Source organism: Idiotropiscis lumnitzeri, chromosome 10 (genome assembly GCF_059441095.1).
Source record: "Idiotropiscis lumnitzeri isolate Australia: NSW breed Sydney's pygmy pipehorse chromosome 10, RoL_Ilum_1.0, whole genome shotgun sequence".
NCBI classification, from domain to species: Eukaryota; Metazoa; Chordata; class Actinopteri; order Syngnathiformes; family Syngnathidae; genus Idiotropiscis; species Idiotropiscis lumnitzeri.
The window spans coordinates 12,431,403-12,454,043 of record NC_142400.1 but is presented as its reverse complement, the minus strand read 5'-3'; the positions used below and the strand labels follow the sequence as shown (position 1 = coordinate 12,454,043).

The window sequence follows — 22,641 nt, the reverse complement described above, 5'->3', positions numbered from 1 at the left end:
TAATCATAAATTAATAGTTAACGTGTACATTGAATGAAAACATCAGGACGTGCGCTTGACACGACCCGTAGTAGGCATGGATTAGTGGGAAACTGCTCTGACATATCCACCTTGCTGACAAGACACCCACATGTACTCCTTACAGTCCACGTGAGTTCAGAAAACTTTTTAACCCCAATGAACTTCAGTTAACTTTGATCAACTACTGTGGATGGGGAAAAAAAACAAGAAACATTGCCCATTTTGAATCAAGGGAACTATAATATAAATAAATATGAATACTCATTCTCCTTATAAATCTTTATTTGGAGTTCTGTAATTTCATTGTTTTCTAGCACGAAACTAATTTTTTTTTTTAATGAATTACAACACATTTTTGACAGAAGAAAATGTGTCGGTGATTGACATTCCATCATTTTTTTTTTTACATGACATGATTCAAACGCCACCATTTTTACAATGAGACTCAAGAGTTTTTTATTTTTTTTTTTTTACACAAGGCCATCATAATGTTGACTGGAATTGGTAACCTCGAATCCATTGAGCGTGTGCGTGCGAAACCTCAGAGATTTGTAGGAAGGTTTGTATTTTTTCGAACAGAAGAAGACTTGAAATGATCCAACTACCAAGTCAATGAGGGACCTTTATACCGGCTTTTCAAATGCACTACTTTACTCTTTCCCACTTGAGTCATTTTGGATAATTTGGTTGTATAGTACTTGTTTAAAATTGCATTATTCTGAAAACTAAAAGGAAGAAAACCAGAGTGAAACGTACGTCGAAAGTTCAAGTTCTTGTTGTTCTCATTTGAAAACATTAACTATAAAAAAATGAAGCACGGTTCATTTGAACATTGTTTTCTGCCTTCCATCAATAAAATGATGCTCCTCAATGCAAAGGTAAGATGACTCACCCTTTTAAGGCATCTGACAAACATGAAATGAGAGGAAACTGGAAGCTACTGGCAGAGTAATGTCGCTGAGTGGCATCTATCCAAAATTGAGATGACTTTAATTTAGAATGAGTGTGTGTCTAACACGTGTGTGACTGGCAATCAGTCCTCCTCCAAAATCAGCTGATAGGCTCCAGCTCACCTGATACCCTAATGAAGACAAAAGCGATACAAAGAACTGACGAGTAAATGAATGTCTGTCTGCCGGCAGCGTGAGGGCATATCTTGAGCGTTGTGATTGCATTGTCACAATGCACCGTCTAAGAAATTGTATATTCGGAATAGGTTGTGGGGGAAAAAAAAATTTGCATAAGAATGTGCTTGTTGCTAAGCTTCTTTGGTCATTTCAATGCAAGTCATAGGCCGTTATGCTTTCTTGTTGTTAATATTAGCATCTGCTTGATAAAATTAATCCGCATATGTAAAATGATCTTTAAATGATTATACAGGTCAAACTGCACAGGGCTGCCAGTCACGTTTCTGTGTTGCAAAGTTCTATTTCAAGTTGCATGGTTATCATCACACTGTACATTGCCATCACTGGTACCTTTGTGATTCCACTGTATACACATCATTGGCCTAAAGATTACAATAACACAGCAACAAACTAATAAGATATATTAAGGGCTGCTTATAAATATGCTATTAAATGGTTGCATACAAGCAAAAAGGAAAGGAAATGCTAAAATTTTATTGTCGTACAAATGGTACATAGTAAAACCGATGAAATGTGAAAATTCTGATTTTATATACATGCATAGAAAGCGAGAGAGTGAGATGATTGCAGTTAAAACAACAGGGGGCTTTTTAAAAGCAAATTAAAATTGACACAATAAAAATCATCAAACTAGGAAAACATTTCAAAGTGGACATTTTAAAGAAGTACTAGAAGTCATCTTGAATTCTTCAAGGTCTTCTCCAGCACCCAGTCTATGACCTATGATTACACAACATATGAGTTGAAGAGTTCATGTGTGGAAGGCAACACTGATGCGTGTTGATGGTACCTGTTTAGCATTGCTGCCAGCTGCCTTCTTCATCTCATCATGCAGACCACGGGACGTCTTCAGATCCTGAGAACAAACGTTTCCACGCTTTTTCTTTTTATCGAGCTAAGTGAAGATTTGAAGTCAAAGCTCAAAAGTTTAAAAAAAGCTTCCTCTAAAACATACAGAAAGTAATGCGGTCTAACAAGTAAAAAAAATAACGTTTGTTTTTCAAGATGTATTATTTTTAAATCAGTGTCCTGAAAATTTAAAATGCCCTTACCACTCAGAAATATAATAAAATAAAAATAGCGTACATAAGTTAGACAAAAATTATTATAACATATGTATCAAAAGCTAATGCTAACATCATTTAGCTAACGCTAATCTGTGCTAACACTTCAGCCCTTCAGCCCATTTGATCCCTCATATATATATATATATATATATGCCACCACGGGAGAATCAAAAGCTAATATATATATATATATATATATATCGACAAAAACGTGCTTCGGCCATCATGTGAAAGTGGTTCTTTCGTTCTGAATCTTTGACCACCCTATGTGTCAAGTCATTGACTGAAAAACTCAGTTCAGGATGACTATGGTGGTAATTAGTCTGTTATTATGTTACAAGAGTGCGGCGTAGGCACATAACATCTCGCTCACAGACACATTTTAAAAATTAGGCAAATAGCCAATGATTTATTAGGTTGATTTAATTTCACAATTAGTGGGTGTTCCGGCTCTCCACAGATCTAAGTGCTTGGCCATTTTTCATTATGAGTCCCATTTAAAATGGGAGCACAAAATACATAAAAAATAAATATTGGGAAGAAAAGCAAGGGAGCTTTAGTCAAACTGTACCCATTGAGGTTTATTTGTTGCACAAATTTGTAACTAAAAAAAAACAACATATGGTGGACACTTCAGCCCTGGCGGGAGGGAGCCAAATGACTAAAAGAGAGTTCAGAGTGAACAAGCGGACAGCGCCGAGTGTGTGTGGGCACCAACCTTGAGAAAGAATTTGGAGATATCAAACAGTCTCTTGCTGCAAGCCTCAAAGCATTTATGCTCGGCACTGATCCCGTGCTGTTTGAGTGTTTTAATGACTACCTCCTGCAGCATCTGAGGGCAACAGAGGACACACACATTTTCATGGACACAATACTAAAACCTTAAATCTACTTGTGTTAATTCCCTTATCGCCAAACGTCAACCCACTTCACAGAAACTAATTTTAGCAAGGCCTCCTTCATAAAGAATGGATGTCAAAACGCCATGGCTTTGAAGTAGAATGGCCTTACTGTCTTTAAAACGATTGTGGGAGATCTCAGGTAAAAGGCACATAGTTTTACCGAAAGAGTTGACAGCACACACTCGGAAGTAAGCCGCCTTCACTCTTTCGACAGCGGCTGATCTGAATAAACGTCATAAATAACACTCGAGAGATCCTCGGTGCCTCTCACTTCCCCAAAAGAGACTGTTTTTAATCTCTGTTCTGAATGAACTGCTGGCGCTTTTTAACCGTTTTTGTGCACGTGCGGACGCCTGCGCATTAGTATTGCTGACTGCACACATCTCCTGTTAGCATAATGTTCACAGATCAGAACACATCAAGGTTGTGATTCAGCCCGCGACGTGTGCGCAGGTAATAGAGTGAGCGCATAGTCATGTGTCATTTCCATGTGTGTGCATGTGCAGGCTGTAAATAAGCTGCAAGCACAGCAAGTGATAACATCCAAAACATGCATCATTTGTTTTCGCTGAACCTATTATACAATTCTCATTTGGTGGATGGAGTGTGGGTGAATTTGTTGTCGGCCTCCAGTGTGTGAGCGGGTGTGTGTGTTCGCAAGTGGTGCTGTTGATTTAAATGCTTTTATTCATGAAAGCTTTCAGGGGGTCTGCAAAATGTTTTCCATTTTTCTTATAATGAATTTACTTCACACAAGTTGTTACAATATTTGTAAAATTGTGGGTAATGTTTCTCTTCTAAGGATTTTAAAAGCAACCGTTTCAAAGGAAAATGACTCACTAAGTCACAAAGTGTTAAAAATAATCATGTTGTGAGTAATTAAACTAAATTGTAATCATTTTCTAAGCAACACATACATAAACTCACCCTATTATGTTTCTGGGAACGCGATTCCTTGGCATTGTTGTTGCCTATCAGCCTACGATCAGACTTCCGCTCCTGCGCTTTATGTTTATCAGCTGAAGATTGATTCGGCAAACCTGTGAAGAAACCACGGAGAAAGATACGATGAAATGCCGAGTAAAAAATAACCTTGACTTACGAGGCATTGCTTTTTTTTTTTTTTGCTTTTAATTGTGATCCAAAGGTAAGACATAACCCAAGATTTTAATAAGCTGCTGCTCATGTGTAAGGAAAACAAAAATCAAAGGGAAAGTCAACCCAAATATTTTCCTTGCAATATGTTCTATGCACCTCCACTAGTCTAAACACAACATTCCGATTAATACAGCATTAGGGCTCAGAAAAACGACCAGTCATGGCCTTACCTGAGCCCGAAGCAACTATCATGTCATTTTGAGTTGACAGAAGAGACAAAATGGGCGCCCTGAGATGGGTAAAAACAGGTGCGTTTTGCTGCTGAACTCATATTCCACAAACGTAAAATTAACGTTTAAGTCAGGGTACCAATGTATTGGCAGAAAACGAACAAAGATGTTTTTAACTGTATTGTAATATATGTTTTGCTTACTTAAATTCCGCTTCCACAATGCTAAACGGGTCATTGTGTTGGTGCGTTTCTCCAAAATTGTGTACAGGAAAAAAACGTGTAAAAACTGTTAACGTTTTTCGGTTACGGTTAGGTTGATTTGGCTTTACCAGATGATGTTCTTGAAGCGGAAGAGGGATTGGAAGAAGAAACCGACAGGGATCTAGGAGGTTGCTGTTGCGAGTTGATGAGACGGTGTGCTCCATGACTGCCACTGCTCTGAGAACAGACTGAGTCGCTGCTCTCTGACTTGGACTGCCTATATCATTCATTTCATTTGTTACACAGTTAAACACTGAAGTGATTCCACCAAATCATGCATTAATTCAAGCCTCCAATTACCTCTTGCGGTGATAGCCTCCAACATCTGTGTCCCAGGCCCTGCGTTTGAGTCGGACAACATCAGCGTTCTGCAGAGTCTCCCCATCAGGTACACTTCCTGGTTCTGACATCACAGCGGGAGAAGGGGCGGGGCTGGTCGCAAACGGTAGAACACACGGTTCCCTGGAGCAGGTGGTTTGCGTCTCGTAGCGGATGAGACGGGACTGAAGCCGTACAAAAGCCTGGTCTCGGTCCAAGGAGCGCTGGTCATCCAGGCAGAAGCTATATAAACGCAAAGATAGGAAGCCAGCAGACGGTGAAATACAAAAAAAAAAAGTGAAATGAAAAGAATCCAATCACCACCTCACAAAGGAATATGAGGTGGTAGATACTTACTCTATGCCGTGGTAATGGGAGGCTGTGGCTTTTTTGAAGGGCATCTTGCTGGCACTCCCCGGAGACAAGTCTGGTGACAACTGGCACACATTATGACTGAAGAAAAACAGCACAGAGAATAGAGTAGAATGAGATGGTCTGTCAGACACAATGAATCATGGTTCCCTCTAAATTGTGTTCCAACAAAGGTCACACGGATTTTGCTGAGGTAGACTAATGATCAAAACAAAATTCTCACCTAGGCTGAGCTTCTTAGCAATGAACTACAGTACACAGTCATTTTGTTTGCCTTTTTTCCCCCCTACCTGCCAATAAAAACATGGTCATCTTTTTTTTTTTTTTTTATATATAATTTTTCCCTTTGTGTCCTATTCAAATGCCATTCTATATGTTCTGAAAAAAAAGGGTTAAACAGTGCCTTGCTTTACCATCTAATAAGGGCCAGAGGTTGCAGCTCACTGGTCGGCTTGCCATCGAGTGTGAAGTGTTTTAAAAGTTCTTTGGCATCCAGTAAGGTAGTAGAACCCTTAGGACAGTCTTTAGGACCCAGCAGGCTGTCACTGGAGCCGGGACCTAACAAGCTAAGTCTAAGGCACAATACAAAATATTAGTAATTGCAGTATGCCGCATGCTTTATGGACAAACAGAAAGTTGAATAATTCACAATGCCGTGAAGAGATCATTTAGATGCCACACAGTATGACTTACCTTCTCCTCTGTCGTCTTTTCTGCAGGTTCTCAATATTGTGTAGGACGCTCCTCTCCGGCCAAATAGATTGAATGTGGGTCATTGTTTCTGATAAAAGGGAATAAGTTGGACTGAGTGGAGCAAGTCAAATCACATTGGCCCTCAGCTTCGTAATTAAGTTGCTGTTGTGATGTTGAGCCATAACTTGACCTTTTAGTTGTGGTAAAGAACAAGATGAATGTTAGAAAAACACATGCGTGAGATGTACATCTCAGCTAATTTACTAATCAAGGAAAACATTTCGTAATGGCAACAACAGACCTCTGGAGAGATCATAAACAAACCTACAAAGCTCCTTCCATGTGCATGCCTTATATGGTAAGATTCACTGTATGATGGATTGCAGCGCTTATCCAAACATTGAGCTTGAACCAGGTCAGATGCTTAACCCATGATGGTTGGACATTCATTCGTTGTGGGTACCTTCCCCGTGCTAACGATTGGTTGCCCATGGTTAAAAGTTTGTCTGCAACTGTACGTGTACATTGGGCATCAACACACGTCCACATGCTCCTAAGAGTGTGCCATGAAATAATGACGGAACGTAGACGCAAACGGCATTTTTGGTTCGCTGCAGCTGAATCGTTTCATCAATACAAAGACGACTCAATTAGAGTTTGATTGATTTGATTTGAAAGCACCAAGTGCCTTGTTCAAAATGTTTTTGTCACAGAGCAAAATACAATTCCATATTCTGTAGCGGCTCATTGACTTTGTAAATGCAACACACATACGATTTCTAGCAGATGCAAATAGGGGATGATTCATGGCCATAGATGAACTGAGGTTCACCGGCAAAGCTACAACATTTTTCCTGGGTGGGTGCCATGGCAGGGCCAAGGATATCTCAGGTGGTACGCAAAACCGCCCAAATTCATTACCAACCCAAAAGATTCTATAGAGAACGCTGATAAAAAGTAATTCTATGTTCCCTCGGGGGATGGGGAAAATGTGGAGAAAAATTCCAGGGAAAAAAAATATTTAGAAAATACCCAAAAGACAATTATCTGGCCTGGCACGTGTATTGGGCGGGTGCAGGCATATCTGAAGGCGGGAGAGTAAAGAGAGTCATTGCAATTAAATGCATTGCTGACGTGAACTCACAGATACAGAGCTTTGAAAGAACCCATCCATCGTCATGTCAGAAAAAATGCTTTATGAAACTGCAAGAGGAACAGTAAGTTCTTTGACAGTAATATACGTTGTCAATGTGCACCGCATTGTTCATATTGTTCAGAGCTGGGCAGTCCGTCCCGGGGGCGGAACGGTCCGACAGTCCGGCCTGGCCGGACACCCGTTTTGAGGTGTGTTTCTCAACCTACTCAGCAAAATTGACAAATGACAAAAATTGCCTCCAAACACGTCAAAAACACCACTACCAACAGTGCGTACATATCTCCTGTGGTGGCATCAAGCATGACGCTTTATTTATTTATTTTTTTGTGGGGTACGAGGGCGGGGGCAGTAACTGGGTCTGGGGATGAATATGGCCGGATGGTCAAGGCCGGAACGGTGCCAAGGTCGTAGCCAGAGGCCGTGGGACTGACCGGCAAAGAAGTGAAAAAAAAAAAAGAAAAAAAAAGTGCCCAGCTCTGATATTGTTGATCATCTTTAAATTGAGTACATCATTCAATCTAAAAGGTCAGGTACAGAAGCAAGTTACATTCCGAGTTCACTCGTTACATTTTAGACAGACATTTGTAAGTTCAACAAGTCAATTCATCACTCCTAGTGAGTATTGCATAAATTCGGCATGGTGGTTTTAGACTTCAGAATGTATGCATCAAACTGTATCACGCTAATCATACCTGGGTGCTTAGTGGCCAAGCTGTCAAACAGGGAAGAAGCCGGGGGAAGCATAAAGTCAGTCATCTTCAAGTATTGCTCCCTAGCCATGCTCAGAATGACCTTCAAGTCATTGGGTGGGACTGAAGAGGACTTTTTTTTCTGTCCTGGAGGCACAAAAAGACACACAAGTTCTCATTAGCACACTGTAAAAAGTGGTGTGTTTCATTTCCTCATTTTGATTTCATCAAGTGGTTGCATGAAATAAAATCATCTGGATCCAAACATTTTTAAGTGGAGTAGTAGTCTCTTCATTAAACTTATCCGGATCTCGATGAGCTTGTGTAGTCAATGTAATTGAGAACATCAACACAATATTTTTTTCATTGTTATAGTCGCGCGGCAAGGACATTACATTCAATGTATTAGCACAAAGCAATGACTTCCACTACTCAACTCATGTTGTAAAATAAGGAGAATAAAATGTTATAAACACTGTATTGTCCGCCCCAGTAGCATTCATTGTACTTCGGAAGTTCAGGTTACTTTAAAGACAACAATTCAAAACAACTTTTTCTTACTAAAAATTTTCTGACAGGAATGAAACTTGCTGTTCCATTTCCATGTTCCTTCTTAACTTTGGCAACTAGACAGGCGCCCTCCTCACTATAATGTGAAATCATTGTATATTTCAATTTTCAATTAGCCCTGTGGTATGTCAGCTCTCCTCGCAATCTTGTCAAAGCGCAGCCGGAGTTTGTTTCCTCAAGGTTGAAAAACTTCATTTTCTTTAATCTCGCTATACTGCACTGTAGCTTCACTATCTTTGTCTGCTGTGTGTCTGTAAATTAATGATATTGCAAGTCATCCAGCAAGAGCCTAAAGCAATAATGAGGAAGCTGAGCGAGGCTACTGATTGGATGATGCTCGACCCGTTTCACTGTAGCGACAAAAGAGGCAAACAAAGAAACAATGTCTTTGTTTATGGTGACAGAACCTCAATCAGCATAATTTATACTGACATTACTGTTTTCTAAATGTTTAGTTATCTTTTTTAGCTAGCTCTTAGTGGGATAAACTCAGAAAATCATCTGGTACGACCATATTCTACTGCAAATTACAACTTCAATCATAAGCAAATTAAACAATGGAGCGAACATTTAAAGCCAATATTTTGATATAGCTTTCAACTCATATCCATCTTCATCTACTTTCATTCCATGAATTCCAGGATTTGTTTTCATTTGCACTTATTGGTTTGTTGCCTTTTATTGGGATTCAACAAACACATTCACACACAAACACACTAACCACGGTGCGGTATGAGCCAAGAAATAGCAATTCAAGTATGGAAAAAAAATCTTTCTTGTTTCTTGTTGTCATTGTTTTTATTTTTGCGTGAGAAGTGTGACATTTTGTCGTCCAACATCACTTGCAAATAATCCCCAAAATGGCTGATACAACAGCGGGCACGACTCCCAGATTTTCGACTTCAACTACAATCGGGCAAAGGAGAGTGAGTGAGTGAGCGAGCGAGTGAGTGAGTGATAAAGAGGCGGCGGCGCTCAGATTGCGAGGCTGACAAAAGGTGTGTGTGTTTCACATGAACAACATAGAAGGGGGATCAGAGAGCCGTGGCGCTAAGTTTGGTACGAGAACATGTAATATGATCAACCATATTAGAATGAAGTTTCTAACTCTGCTTTTTATTATTTTAACCCGCTACAGTATTTTTTTGCTTACCATGTCCAGTACAATTTTTACTTTTCAAGCACAGAGCATTTTTAAGCGCAATACATTTACATCAGTAAAATGTTTGGGAAAAAAAAGTAAAAAAATCAAAAAGAAAACCCAACATAAGCATTCTGCATATAGGCTACAGTATGGATTTGATTTGCGCCACAATTACAAGCACATAAGATGAAATTTTGAGCAAAATAACACTTGAACCAATGAAGTGTGTGTCCACACATGCACTCGTGGCGTACGCACGCAAAACAAGAGTGGGCCTTAACTTTGTTTAAAATAAATGAACATCTCAGCGCAAGTCTTATAATAAGACTATATTGTACAAAGCAACACAAACACTTTCCTGTCTTTGACTTGCAAGCTCGGATGTTAGCCGGCGCAGACGTTCGGCATCGGTGTGAACTCGCAATTAATGGAAACACTAAGATGACCTTTGGCAATAATGAGCCCGCAAAAAAGTTAACGTAGGCTTCAGATGGTTGGTCAACTATAAAGCATGCACTCCAAGAGACTAAAAGTTTGCCACAGTTACAGTGTGTGAAGAGGGAAAAAAAAGTTTAAGAAACTGAATCAATGATGTGTTGTAGCAACTTTGGCCAAGGAAGATTATTCATGGGAAATTAAGATTTTTTTTTGGCCTTGATGTAAAAGGTTTGAGGAAATATTTTTGTCAGAACAAAAGACAAAGCTTGGTCTCAGGTGCAAACAGTTTTCTAGAATTGCACTTAGTTGAAATTGGCGCCACAGAAATCTGTTTGTGTGTGTAGTAGCCTGACATCTAACGACAATATTATTGATAAAACATAGAATGAACCACAATGTTTAACAATGTAATATGCTCGGGATGTACCACATTCCACATCTCGCTGAATCTATTCACATTATTTTTTTCATGTCACCAGCTTTTATCGAACAAGTACTTACTGAAGTATTCTTTAATTACCAGTGCCTGGACCTGGGCCACCTTCTGTTCTCTCCTCAGCAGATCGTCTCCTTGGAGACAAGGCAACGATAGGATGTCGTTTCCAGTACTTCCTGCATGGAGAAAAGCCGTGAATGAAAAAGGCCGGATGAATGTCATTACCAGTCCAGCTGGAAATGATCGAAGCACAGCTTCATTCTCAATTGGGGCAATCTAAAGCTCAGTCAAAGCCAGGAATTTCAGTCGGCAACATTTAGCACAAATGGCAGATAAAGATACCCCCAAAATATAGTCATGGTTTTCCACACTTGAGTGTTGGGAAAAACAAGCATCGTGATGGCATTAAGACCACTTCTAACTCATGGAAGCACAGTTCGGACATAGTTTAAAGTATTTTACAGATGTCTGTCTGAAGGTTGCATAAAATGTTAACAATCGGGAGAAACTCTCTTGAATATGATATCATATATCTAGAGCAGACAAGGACATCCACAAAAAAAAATAATAGGTGATTCTCGTGGAGAAACGACCAATGAACAAATTAGTGCTTACTCGGGCTGAAAGATTAAAAAAAAAAAATCTAATTGTGACTTTTTCTCTTTTCTTTGCAATTTAATATGCAATTTTTCAAGGTCCGCTTCCCATTGAATTTTTTTGAACAAACAATCCAATTAATACAATTCCTCTAATCACCCAATTAATACTTCATCTGCAAACAACCCTTCCATCTTGTCCTTCCATGGGGCGAAGGTGAAAGGAACTACTAACGTTCACTTTATAGTACAGTACCATAAATTGAGAATATTGATGTGAACAACCCTGCTCTTCATGGTTCCAACGTGTTTTCCTCAATGACAAATCATAGGAAAAATGCATCAAAGTGCTTATACAAACATGTCGGTAAACGAGGCCTCTCAGAAATACACAGGCATACAGCATTATAATGCACTATACCTGATGATGACAGCATCTTCTGTCCAGGCAGCCCCAAGAATGTTGCCAAGGCAGGGACGCCATTAATTTGACTGTCAGAGTGCAACACCCTGACGGTGCAGACTCCATCCTCAGTATTGTCTGAGCCCTGGACCAACAGGAAGTAGTGAGAACTCTCTCCCTTGACCTCAACATCGGGTACTGCAAGATGAAACACTCGTGTCAGTCAAAACAGAGAAAGTCTTCTGGCAGAAGATATAATGGTAAGACTTGCTACTGCACTACAATACGAAACCCACTAAGGATGTCCCATTAACGTGGTTTTCAGCTGATGTGTTATCAGAAAATTTATAGGTCACAGAGTGCAAACACAAATGATGTGAAAACATTCAGGGTTAGCCAAAAGATTCATCGAAAATAGCCCAAGTCTGTCTTGACTGCTACAAAGCGGCCTCCCTGAACAACGGCATAAGAGTTGAGAAAGCGACAGGCATGTTCGCAATTGTGATAAATCCAACAGCGTAACTTCAAATTGTTTAACATGTGTAAATTATTTGTTGACAAGCTAGCTTGGTCCCCACTTGGTTGCATTTAATGAGTTATAAATCAATAGTGTAGTTTGTTGATGAGAGAAGTCATGCCAATAGCCACAAACTACTGTATGTAGCTGAGTGGACTCGTCATTTTAGACAAATCGAATCGGCCATCGACAAATTGGCGGCAATTGTGTCCCCAGGAAATAACATGTATAAAATGAACTGTGTAGTTACATGTAAAAAAAAAAAAAAAATTGTAACGCAACCTGCACATAATGCTTGATTTAAAATAAATAAATAAATAAATAATAAAACATGTCTGTGATGGACCAATATACCTCGTTGTTGGAGATCAGTATCAGCTTTAAAAAAAAAAAAAAAAAAAGAGAACTTTTGTTTATTTTGAGTATGACAAAAAGCATTTGAATTGGGATAAATATATACTAATATATATACACATTTATGTACCGTATATACATGTCTGGATGTACATATCTATATTAATTTGAGACAATTTGTATGTGCGCTATTAATAAATTTCATGAATGTATTGCCGAGGAATCGGATCAGGACTTAATATTGGCAGAGCTTTAAAACCAAAGACGCGCACTCAGAGTCTAGTGCCAAAAAGTGTGATCGGGACATCCCTAAGATCCACTAGAATATGTTCAGATCATATTTCAATCTTGGTTTTTTTCAGCTTTTTTTTCTGCAGTACAATTTTCACAGGAATACAATCAAGTTGTATCAGTTATATCTTTAATATAGCGGATTCTTCCAACAGTGCATTGTACCACAGAAGGCTTTATCTTCTGTAACAATGTAGCTCCTGTTACCAATTTATTTCCCATATGCAAGATATGACTCGTCATTTAATGAGGTAATGAAAGGACTGACTGAGCAACGACTTGGGTCTCCTGGCGAGAGATTCTCTCCAGCGCTGGGAGCTGATTAGGCCTGCTGACGGCTGTGCGATGGCTGTGACGCTGCAGGAAAGGCTGAACAAAGCTCCAACCTGAGCACATAAATGTGTATTTGATTCACTTACAATGCCCCTGACAGACAACCTCTCATTGAAGAAAATGGATTTCAAGTTGTCAAGTTAAAAGTTGTGACAGCGAAGAAAGCTGTGAAGTGTTCAGTCCAGTACCTTTCCACGGAGTGACTTCAGCTGTTCCAAAAGAAGTTTAGATTTCACTGACTTCCCAGACAGCACTCTTGAGTTATTTTTCTTGTTAAGGTGTATAAAATTGAGCAAGACAAGTAAGAGGGTGCTGCAGAAGAAGTTGAAATGATTTGAAAATAGGCTTCAAAAGAAGAGAAGCCATATTCTATGCCTCATGCCAAAAATATATCTTGTGAACATTACTGAATGTTATTCAGCAAAATGTGATTATCTTTAGTGTATTACAAGGCAAACTCAAATCTTACGTTTCCTAATGAGGAATGTTATGATGATGTTGAGGGGGTGGTGGCACCATGGCAGTGTTTTGCAAAGTTCAGTCATCGCTCAGAGGTTGGGGGGTAAAAGCTATTTTTTTTTCTAGCCTAGAGGTTTTGGTTTGCAGGCTCTTTAATGTTTTCCGACTTTTAAAGACTTCCTTGATTTGCATACATCCATATCTGTACGCCTTGCATCTAAGTGTAACTTATTACAGGTCCTTGAAATCGCAATTGGCACAGCATTCTTATGAACACAAGTGGGGGTTCTCACAGACTGACTGATTGAATGGAAGCACAGAATTCATAAGTAAGGATACAGTTCTAAGTGTGTGCTGGACATCAGGAAGCTAGGCAGGTCTGACAGAGTAACCAGATGAAGAAGGTCTAAAACTGGTGCGTAGTACTGGAAGACCTGCAAACAGGAACACAAGAAGAACAGTAATGACAACATTTCTCTACTCAAACACTCTTGGAAGCTAAAAATGTTGAATAATTGTTTGTCCTGACAGCTGATGAGAATATTACATAAACATGACTATGTGGGCCATTCGGATTCTTCTTCATCACTATCATTACGTTTAATTTCATCCAACTACCCTCTAAGACTTAAATGTTAAAGTGAATTCCACTTTGTTTCAGTTGTTACAAATTAACTGCAGACAACTAAAACGCTTGTTTGATTTCGTGGACCATTATAATAAATAACTCACATCCTGATTCTGATTGTAGATGATTAAAATTATAAATACATCATTACATACAGTAACCTTATTTGTTGGAGCCTTTGAGTTGGTCCATTGAAGCAAATCAGTTACTGTTTTTGTTTTTTTTTTATTACATAAGACAACGATCTTCATTTAAATCAAATCAAACTGAATGATCCAGTAACCACAAATCAGTCATAAATAAACACCTCCAATACAATTATCAAAGAAGAATTAAAGCCCACATCAGCAAGTGGTGTTTGTTTTCATTAATGTAATGTAGTGCGTCTTCTTTCCAAAAAGTCAACTCAGGCTGCTGTCAAAGGTCACTTCTGCAATCTGGCTCCAGACTGATGTGCTAAAGCAATTATTTAAACGTTCTGCCGAACATCTTAGGCGCAAAATATATTTGTGATGGCTGCAATCACATTTAACAAAACCTTTTTATTTATTTATTTTTCCCCACTAAGCTGTAGCAAACACGTTTCTACATCTGTACCGCTTATCATTATATTCAACGTATTCGTAACTATTACACATTTTGATGAAGCATTTTTGTTTTATATACATTACTGTACCATTTGAATAGCTGTTGTGGAAATGTGCAGCACCACAATGATTTTGCCTCATAATGATAATTTATTGGTTGATGGTGAGTACAAGAACATGATGCGAAGCCTCATTACTGCAGCTCAAATTGCTATCACAAAGTGGTTCTCATGTGGACAGCAAAAGAAATGTTGGAAAGAATATTTGTAATTCTTATAAATGCCTCACTGGATAAATTTGTCTGGATTCTCCACCCCCCCTTGAAGTGAGACAACCATGTCTTCTTTGGTCAAACACATTGGTGAGTGAAGAGTCACAATTACGATGGAGTCATCGCAAGCATATAGTTTGTACAACAGCACTGGGACACTTTTGCTATCCTTCAGTTTTTTTTTTGTTTTTTTTTAATTATGTGCCAAGACGATCCCCACCATCTGCTTCTCTGAGCTATCATCTGATCGCACTCTCACTATCTCTCTAACGCACACGCATACTTTTGTATGTGTTATGGACCCCATACTAACCATAACTTTGCGTGGACAGTGCACACCCCTTGGTTTTTATTGTTATGACTATTAATCTACATCAGAAAACTCATTATAATGCAGCGCTCTACCAACTGTTATTAAAGACCTTGTCTCACATTCAGCGTTCTCTCTAAATAAATTCATAGCTTTCACACTGAGCACTATACACCTTTTAAACAAACAACGGGGGTCTGCGCCACATATTCACAAACCTCTATCATTACTTGCATGAACGGTGGGTTGTAGGCTTTATTACTCGTGCCCTTATAGGGCACAAAGCAGCAGTGATGTCATCCATCTTAACAATCAGGGTAAAAGGTTTTTACAACACCCACAACTCTTGAAATAAGGGAATGGGAAATTATTTTAACCGGACTTACGGGGGAAATGGTTTTACATTGAAAAAAATGGCTTAAACTCTCAGGCCAAGTAAAACCACTTGTTCTTGAAAAATGCCTGACAGACGTGACGGTGAAGAAACAAGCTTCATTTGCTATTTTGCTTTCACGACACACTACTTACGTTAAGATTTTTTTTCTTGTGAATAAAATTGTGACTAAATTGATAAAGATTAAATTACATTTCAGGGTCGATGAGTAATATTCCAAATGTACACATTGACAATTAAACATGTAAATGCTCACTGTGTCTAGTCTTGAAACATATGTATGAAATCACTCACAAAGATGATGAGAAGTTGAGAACTAAGTTCTCCACTCCAAGTTTCTTAAAAGGCAGTCTTTTGATGTATATTTTCAGAATTCTTAAGATTTGTGGTTACAATTTTTACAGGGCCTTCAGACATTAAAGGTTCCTCTGCAATCGAGATTCTGAACAAGAGTGAATGAAGCTTGAAAAGGCAGTCGTGTTGTAAGAAATCACCTCAGAGTGTAGTTTGTGGTCTGCAGTAAAGTGCGTCTCTTCCATGAAATTGGATTTATATTCTGGAGTGCGCAGAGAAAAGCCATTGAAACGAAGCTCTGACACATTCTGAATGAGGGAAAAAAACAATACGAAGAGGAAATATCAGATATGGTAGCAGTGGCAGCAGGTGATTAGCTCATATGTAGTCTCTCAGGCTGAACTCAAGATGGACAGTATAAAAGTCAAAAACTGTCTTTAAAAAAAATATTACATTGCATGTTTGAAAAGCAACCAGTTGAGTCAGATTCAGGCCCAACTAATATCAAGGGCTGTCATGAGAATGGAGGAAAAAAATTCAAGAAACAATTTTTAGCTATGAAAAATGGTGGAGTGTCACTTAGAAACATGCTTCAGTTAACAAGCTGATTGTACTCCTTGATAAATATATTTAAAATTTCTGAAATGTATCATCTGCAATGATCCACTGTTTCACCCTACAATGAATAAGACCAAAAGCTGGTTATGTAGTCACTGCAAACATCAGAGGGTTAGGGGTTACCGTATTGTGGGCAACAATTTCAGGGACACATGAAAAATGTTGAATATGATTAGGAAAATTGAATATGCATGATCAAAATGACTTGTTTCATCAAATTTAGTGTGGTGTAAAAAAATGTATCTTGTATTACCCATTGATTTACTACTACACACGCGGTAGTTCAAACACCAGTGCGAACAGGACATGGCAAAATCTCGTACATCCAATGGAAAATAAAATTGTACAAAAGTAAAAGGCCTTACAAGAGATTTATCATTGTACCGGTAATTGTGCAAATAATTGGCCACTTACAAGACGATATCACAGTTTCACTATTCTGCTACAGGTTCATGACCAAGTGATTCTGATAAGGACACCCAAGTCACTTTGAGTAATTTAGCCGTTACAAGAGCTGCATAAAAAAGCATCGTAAAGCAAAATATTTCTTTCTTGAAATATTTTGAAATTGTGGAAAAGTATGCTTTCAGGAGTCAACTCATTTTTTTTCTTTACATTTACAAGGGAATATCTTTGAATGCAAATCCATCAACTGACAAAGTATTAGTTGCTGCTCCTTTCCAACTGAATCGCATACGTTCTGGTTGCGGAAAAATACTACACACGCACCCGCGCGCACACACACACGCACACTTATAGCGCACACACATGTTGTAATACGAGGCCCGTTTGCTCGTTTTCTGTCCTCCGGGAATTCCTTCATCCTGCGCTCCCCCGCTGAGCAACTTTCACCAACTGCCAGCCTAAGCCTGCACACATCTCCAAGCAGCAGCTTATTGCAAAAGGTCAACGACAAGCGGTGGGATTGCTATATTCACATTCAGTGTGATTTAAGGTGTAAAATTTCAAATGTTTTGAGCGTGAAATATAACAGACAGTGATCAATAATCTGACTTTAGCAAACTATACTGTAGCTGAAGCAATACATATCATTTTCGACTGTACATTTTTTTTTCTTTCTAACGTGATGTACACTACTTATCAGTAAAAGAAACACCATACACATATTTTATTTTTTTTTCCAAGTTTGTACTTATTCCTAAACAGCCCAAAACTGTATATAAGAATAAGAATGAGAGGCTTTCCGCTGCATTACTCCTGGATAAATTAATTATTTTCAATATATGCCACTATGATGTTATATTGTTTGTTTTTCATTATGTTGTGAGCTTGACCAGATCACGCAAGATGCCATTAAACAAACTCATGTGGGTTCAGTGAGCTGTGCTGTCCAGCGTGCATAGCAATAAGACAACAAAGTACTTAGGCGACGGGCCAGTCAGTTTCAAAAGGATGCAACTCTCTTGCGCTCCACAATGATTATTCCGGACATACATGAACACACACTGCATGAAAACACATTTGATAACGACAGGATGATTTACCACAATATCTCACGTTATTTGCCTTACAGCATTGCTTTCAAGTGTGATTACTGGAGAGCAACACTCAAAGTAATGTCCAAGAAAAAAATGCTGCATGGTAAACAGATTTTTATCCATGAATACCCTGAGGCCAAATAATAGTGAAGGTAAAAAAAAATACACATATGCAAATAGAACTGCAAACTGCATGCAATATAACAAATAGAAGCATAACACACAACTCCAGCATTACCTTCTTCTCTCTGATCAATAAGCCTCCTCTCCAAAGTTCACTTGCATTGATACAACAGGTTAACTCAGTAGACTGCAATAGACCAGCACTCAGGTATGATGCCGTTTTTTGCCACCTGAGACAAAGAGCAGATGATAAACATTTACTTTATGCCAGGGGTGTCAAACTCATTTTAGCTCAGGGGCCACATGTGGAGGAAAATCTATTAACAAGTGGGCCGGTTTAGTAAAATCATGATCGAGAACATAAAAGAATTGGCGTCAATATTACGCAGATTATTGCTATTTGCATGTTACCCTGGTGTTACTAGTAGTTTAATGAGTCATATTTAACACAATCATGTCATATATATTTTTTTTTCCAATAAAACAATATGACTTAAGGTTGTGTTTTAAATAGTGACATCCAGGCTAATTCCATGTTCAACTCACTCTACTCATCTGAGCATTGCTTGTAAATATCAAGAATAACACTTTGAATTTTACTGTACGTAGGAGAAGCGGTCCAGATAATGGATGGATGGATAAAAAGATCTGAGGTTATGGTGAACGTCCATTGAATTAAATTTACAGATGTATCTTACTTGTGTGCAACTAATATCGCCCATTTGGCAAATTATGGTGCGGCTGTTTATTCAGTGGGGCCGTACTTATTTTTATACTTTACCAAATCTTCTTGTTGGCCAGATCAAACCCGCTTGCGGCCGTATTTTGACACCACTACTTAATCAATGAGATCAGACATTTTTTTCCAAATAGTCAAAGATAAAAGTTCAAGAGAAGATTAACTCGAACAGCACTTCAACAATCCAGTTTGACACCTGCTCATGTTTACGTCACTAACGCCCCCTAGTGGTAACACAAATTCTCACCCTGTCGTGTGCTGAGTGATGACAGTGATCTTGGCCGAGTGCCAGCAGCTCATGTGTCTGAGGGCTCCCAGCAATGGTAGCAGGATTTTTAATGCAGGACACTCCTCATCACAGCCAAACACCAACACATCTAACAACGCTTTACCTGAGGGGAGGGGTCAGGCAGAAAAAAAAATGGTTGAACAGTACATGATAGTATTAAAGGACATAAAAAACGATACACTGTTTCGTCACAAAAAAAAAAACCTGAATGAAATAAAAGGTTTAATAGGGATTGCTTGACTGTACCCGGAGGTGGAAGTTTGTCTGACAATGCATGCACTCCTTCCGCAGCCTCCTCGAGCAACCTATTAAATAAAGAACAAACAGGACAGGTTTCTTTGGGATAAGGATAGTCAGCTTTTGGGTGAAATTTCAGATGTGCCTAAATGCAATACAACATTTACAGGTCAACTTAAGTTGGCCTTCTCGAAATTTGTGCAACTCTTCAAGGTTTCAGTACTTTTTGCACAAACTTGCTGGTCTCGAACAAGGAGGTAATGTGAAAAAAAAAATCCACAAAAGGTTTTTGATCCATGCGGTCAGTACTTTTCCAAACAGTCACTTTTTATCCATGTTCCAAAATGCTGATGACACTCTGTGACACTCTGAGCTCAGTGGCCACTTTCCTCTGAAAATATCCTTTTTGAAGCCTTGCAAGAGTGTGGTACTGCAGATATCAAACTGTGAACAGCATGCTGATGAGAACAGTTTAAGTACCAATTCTAACAGAACCACAAAATGCATTGGTCCATTGACAGATCCAACACCTATATTTTAGTTGGACTTATTCAATGCGATTTACAGAAATAATAATAATATTCCCTTTATTAGTCCCACAATGGGGAAATTTGAGATTCGAACCCAGGCCTCCTGGGGAGACTGGGTCCTGAACGCGGCGCCTTAGACCACTCGGCCATCCTGGCAGCCTTATTCATGGTTTTTGCACTTTTACTGAAACATGCCACAGGGATTTAATACAATCAATTCTAAACATTTTTAGACATCACTCACTCAACTTTTCAATATGTGCAGATGATCTCTGACATGCGCAGTGTATTTATACATCAAAAGGCTTTATTCCTTACTGCAATGCCTATCAACTCTATATCGTCCTCCATAGTAACATCAAAGTTGCTTTCACAAAGTGCAATTTTATATCATCGTGAAATAATACTGTCTCCAAAATGCATATGTACAAAAATGAAATTGTACATTGATTGGCTTCAAAATATGAGGACGTGATGTAATCCTCATTCGGTGTGTCAGTGTGAAACATTCAGTCACGTGATATATATAAATAATTTGGGATTTGACAAGACTGACGTTGGTTTAAAAAAAAAAAGTAAAAACAAATTTAAAAAAAATTGTAAGATGTGCCAAAAAGAAAAACTATATATATATATATATATATATATATATATATATATATATATATATATCTCAATATCAACCTCTTGTCATTCAAGTGTACAAATACAAATCCACCATTCGTGCACCCGCAAAAAACAGTAAACCGCTCACATTTTCCTGGTTAATCCAAGGCTTTAAAGATTTCATATTGATGATTTTTTTTCTATGCATGTTTTATGCATTCTCTAATTTAAATTTGGATTTATTGAAAATAACTGACATGTTTCCTATATCTTGTAAAGTTCTGTGTTTCAGTAAGCTTCTCGATGAAACAAACCTTTTGAAAATAGAATAAAGAATGAGAAAGTTAGGAATGCTTTGAGTCCATTACTCGCACTTTTTTTTTTTTAAATGCTTATATTGGTCAATTTTGTCCATTTGAAACACAAGCAGAAACGCCTAAACTTGACAAAACCATTAAGAAATTACAATAACTGCACAGAAAATCAAATCTTACTCAGTTAGAGTTGCTTTGTCACACTGTTGAACCGATCCCTCCTGGAGATTCAGGGCACCAACACACAGCTCCAAAGTAGTTTGCTTCTCCTCTTCACTGTTTGCTCTTTGGAGGACTGCCCCCACCTCTTCCCAGTCTGAGCTGCAAAACTACAACATGTATGAACATGTTTATTTTGAGCTTTTATTCAATGAAACATTACCTTAATTGTGTTGAAATTCGGTATATTCTTTGAATTCCATTCATGAATATTTGACATTGTGTATTTTTACCAGTATCTTGTGACTCCGTTAATTAATTTTTCTTGTGTGTATAGGCCATGGTATTTTTGCATCCCCCCCCCAAAAAAATAAACAAGCACAAACAGCAACATTGCGTTTAGAGGGACGCCAACTCCAAAATTTTACCTGCATTTCGCCATGGCAAGCCTGAACAGCAAAGAACCACCTCTGAACTGAAGGGCTTCCACTGAGAGAACATGCTAGGAAGAAGAGGAAGTCAATTTTACAGTAACATGATACTTTTATAAATGACACCTCAGACGATTGATCGACAGACAGACAGACAGGCAGACAGACAGACAAACAAACAAACAAACAGATAGTCACCCGGGAGCACAGAGATTCCTTTGGCTGTTTCTTGAGGGGAAAATGCCACAATTTGGTCATAAACTTGCTTCAGTTGGTTGAGACCTGTGCAAGACAACATTAGGTGTATACTTAGAATCACAATAACTGGCCACAACATTAGGTACACTTTTGAAATCCACTACCAATTCTTAGTCCAGTTCAGCATCAACACAAACTGAAGCCATTGAAAAAGATAGGACGTGCTGATCAGTCAGATCTTAGCGTTGTTGTCTTAGTGATAACAGTGCGCTTGACATTACTGTACTTTAAAGTGACATGGAAAGAGACGTTTTTCTCTTGTTGCAAAAAACAAATTGAAGTGGGTTAGCAGAAATAATAAAAATAAAAAAGCTAACTTACAGGCAGCGACGATCTCGTTAGCGTGTAATCGTTTGAGCCGTCTTTAAAAAGTCAATTTTTGCCAAGTGTAAATCTCCGTTTCGTCTTTATTAGGCACAAACATTAGCTAAACAAGTCCACCATGGTCGAAAGGTTAGTATGCAATGATAATACAGTGATTTCAAACAAGGCAGTACAGAAACTTACATTTACACTCCTGCGTTACTTCTTTATCCGCCTGACATAGGGATAAAACCAACACATATCTGTCCATTTCCTGTTATCTTGCGAATATAACTGCGTTTGTTTAAAACTGTTGACAACAATGTTCACCCGCCTGTCAAATTTCCCACCACTTACTCTTCTTCTGTTTCGTATGTTTGCAAGTAAATGCGAGGAAAATACACGACTGACACCCACTGGACAAAAATATTATTGTTTTTTTTTTTTTACTTTACTTTACTTTTCACTTATACATCACAGGTGACATTCTATGCATCTCCTTTCCCTTTTCTTTAATTTTTTTCATAGCCAAGTAGGTCACCAATCAGGTAGC

General features: G+C 38.5%; 1 protein-coding gene across 1 annotated transcript; it reads right to left on the bottom strand.

The window, feature by feature from the left end:
* Positions 1-1,628: 1,628 nt before the first annotated feature.
* Positions 1,629-22,463, bottom strand: mtbp (MDM2 binding protein). Its single transcript, XM_088306750.1, has 23 exons — positions 22,293-22,463; positions 21,726-21,809; positions 21,525-21,598; positions 21,118-21,266; positions 19,497-19,555; positions 19,209-19,353; positions 18,338-18,452; positions 16,183-16,290; positions 13,838-13,932; positions 13,228-13,294; positions 12,975-13,092; positions 11,563-11,742; positions 10,611-10,721; positions 7,961-8,104; positions 6,113-6,200; positions 5,833-5,991; positions 5,405-5,500; positions 5,030-5,290; positions 4,798-4,946; positions 4,066-4,178; positions 2,955-3,068; positions 1,960-2,025; positions 1,629-1,889 (listed from the first exon to the last, which is right to left on the bottom strand). The coding sequence occupies exons 1-23, from the start codon at positions 22,357-22,359 to the stop codon at positions 1,845-1,847; spliced, it is 2,607 nt and encodes an 868-aa protein (XP_088162876.1). The 5' UTR covers positions 22,360-22,463; the 3' UTR covers positions 1,629-1,844.
* Positions 22,464-22,641: the final 178 nt, after the last annotated feature.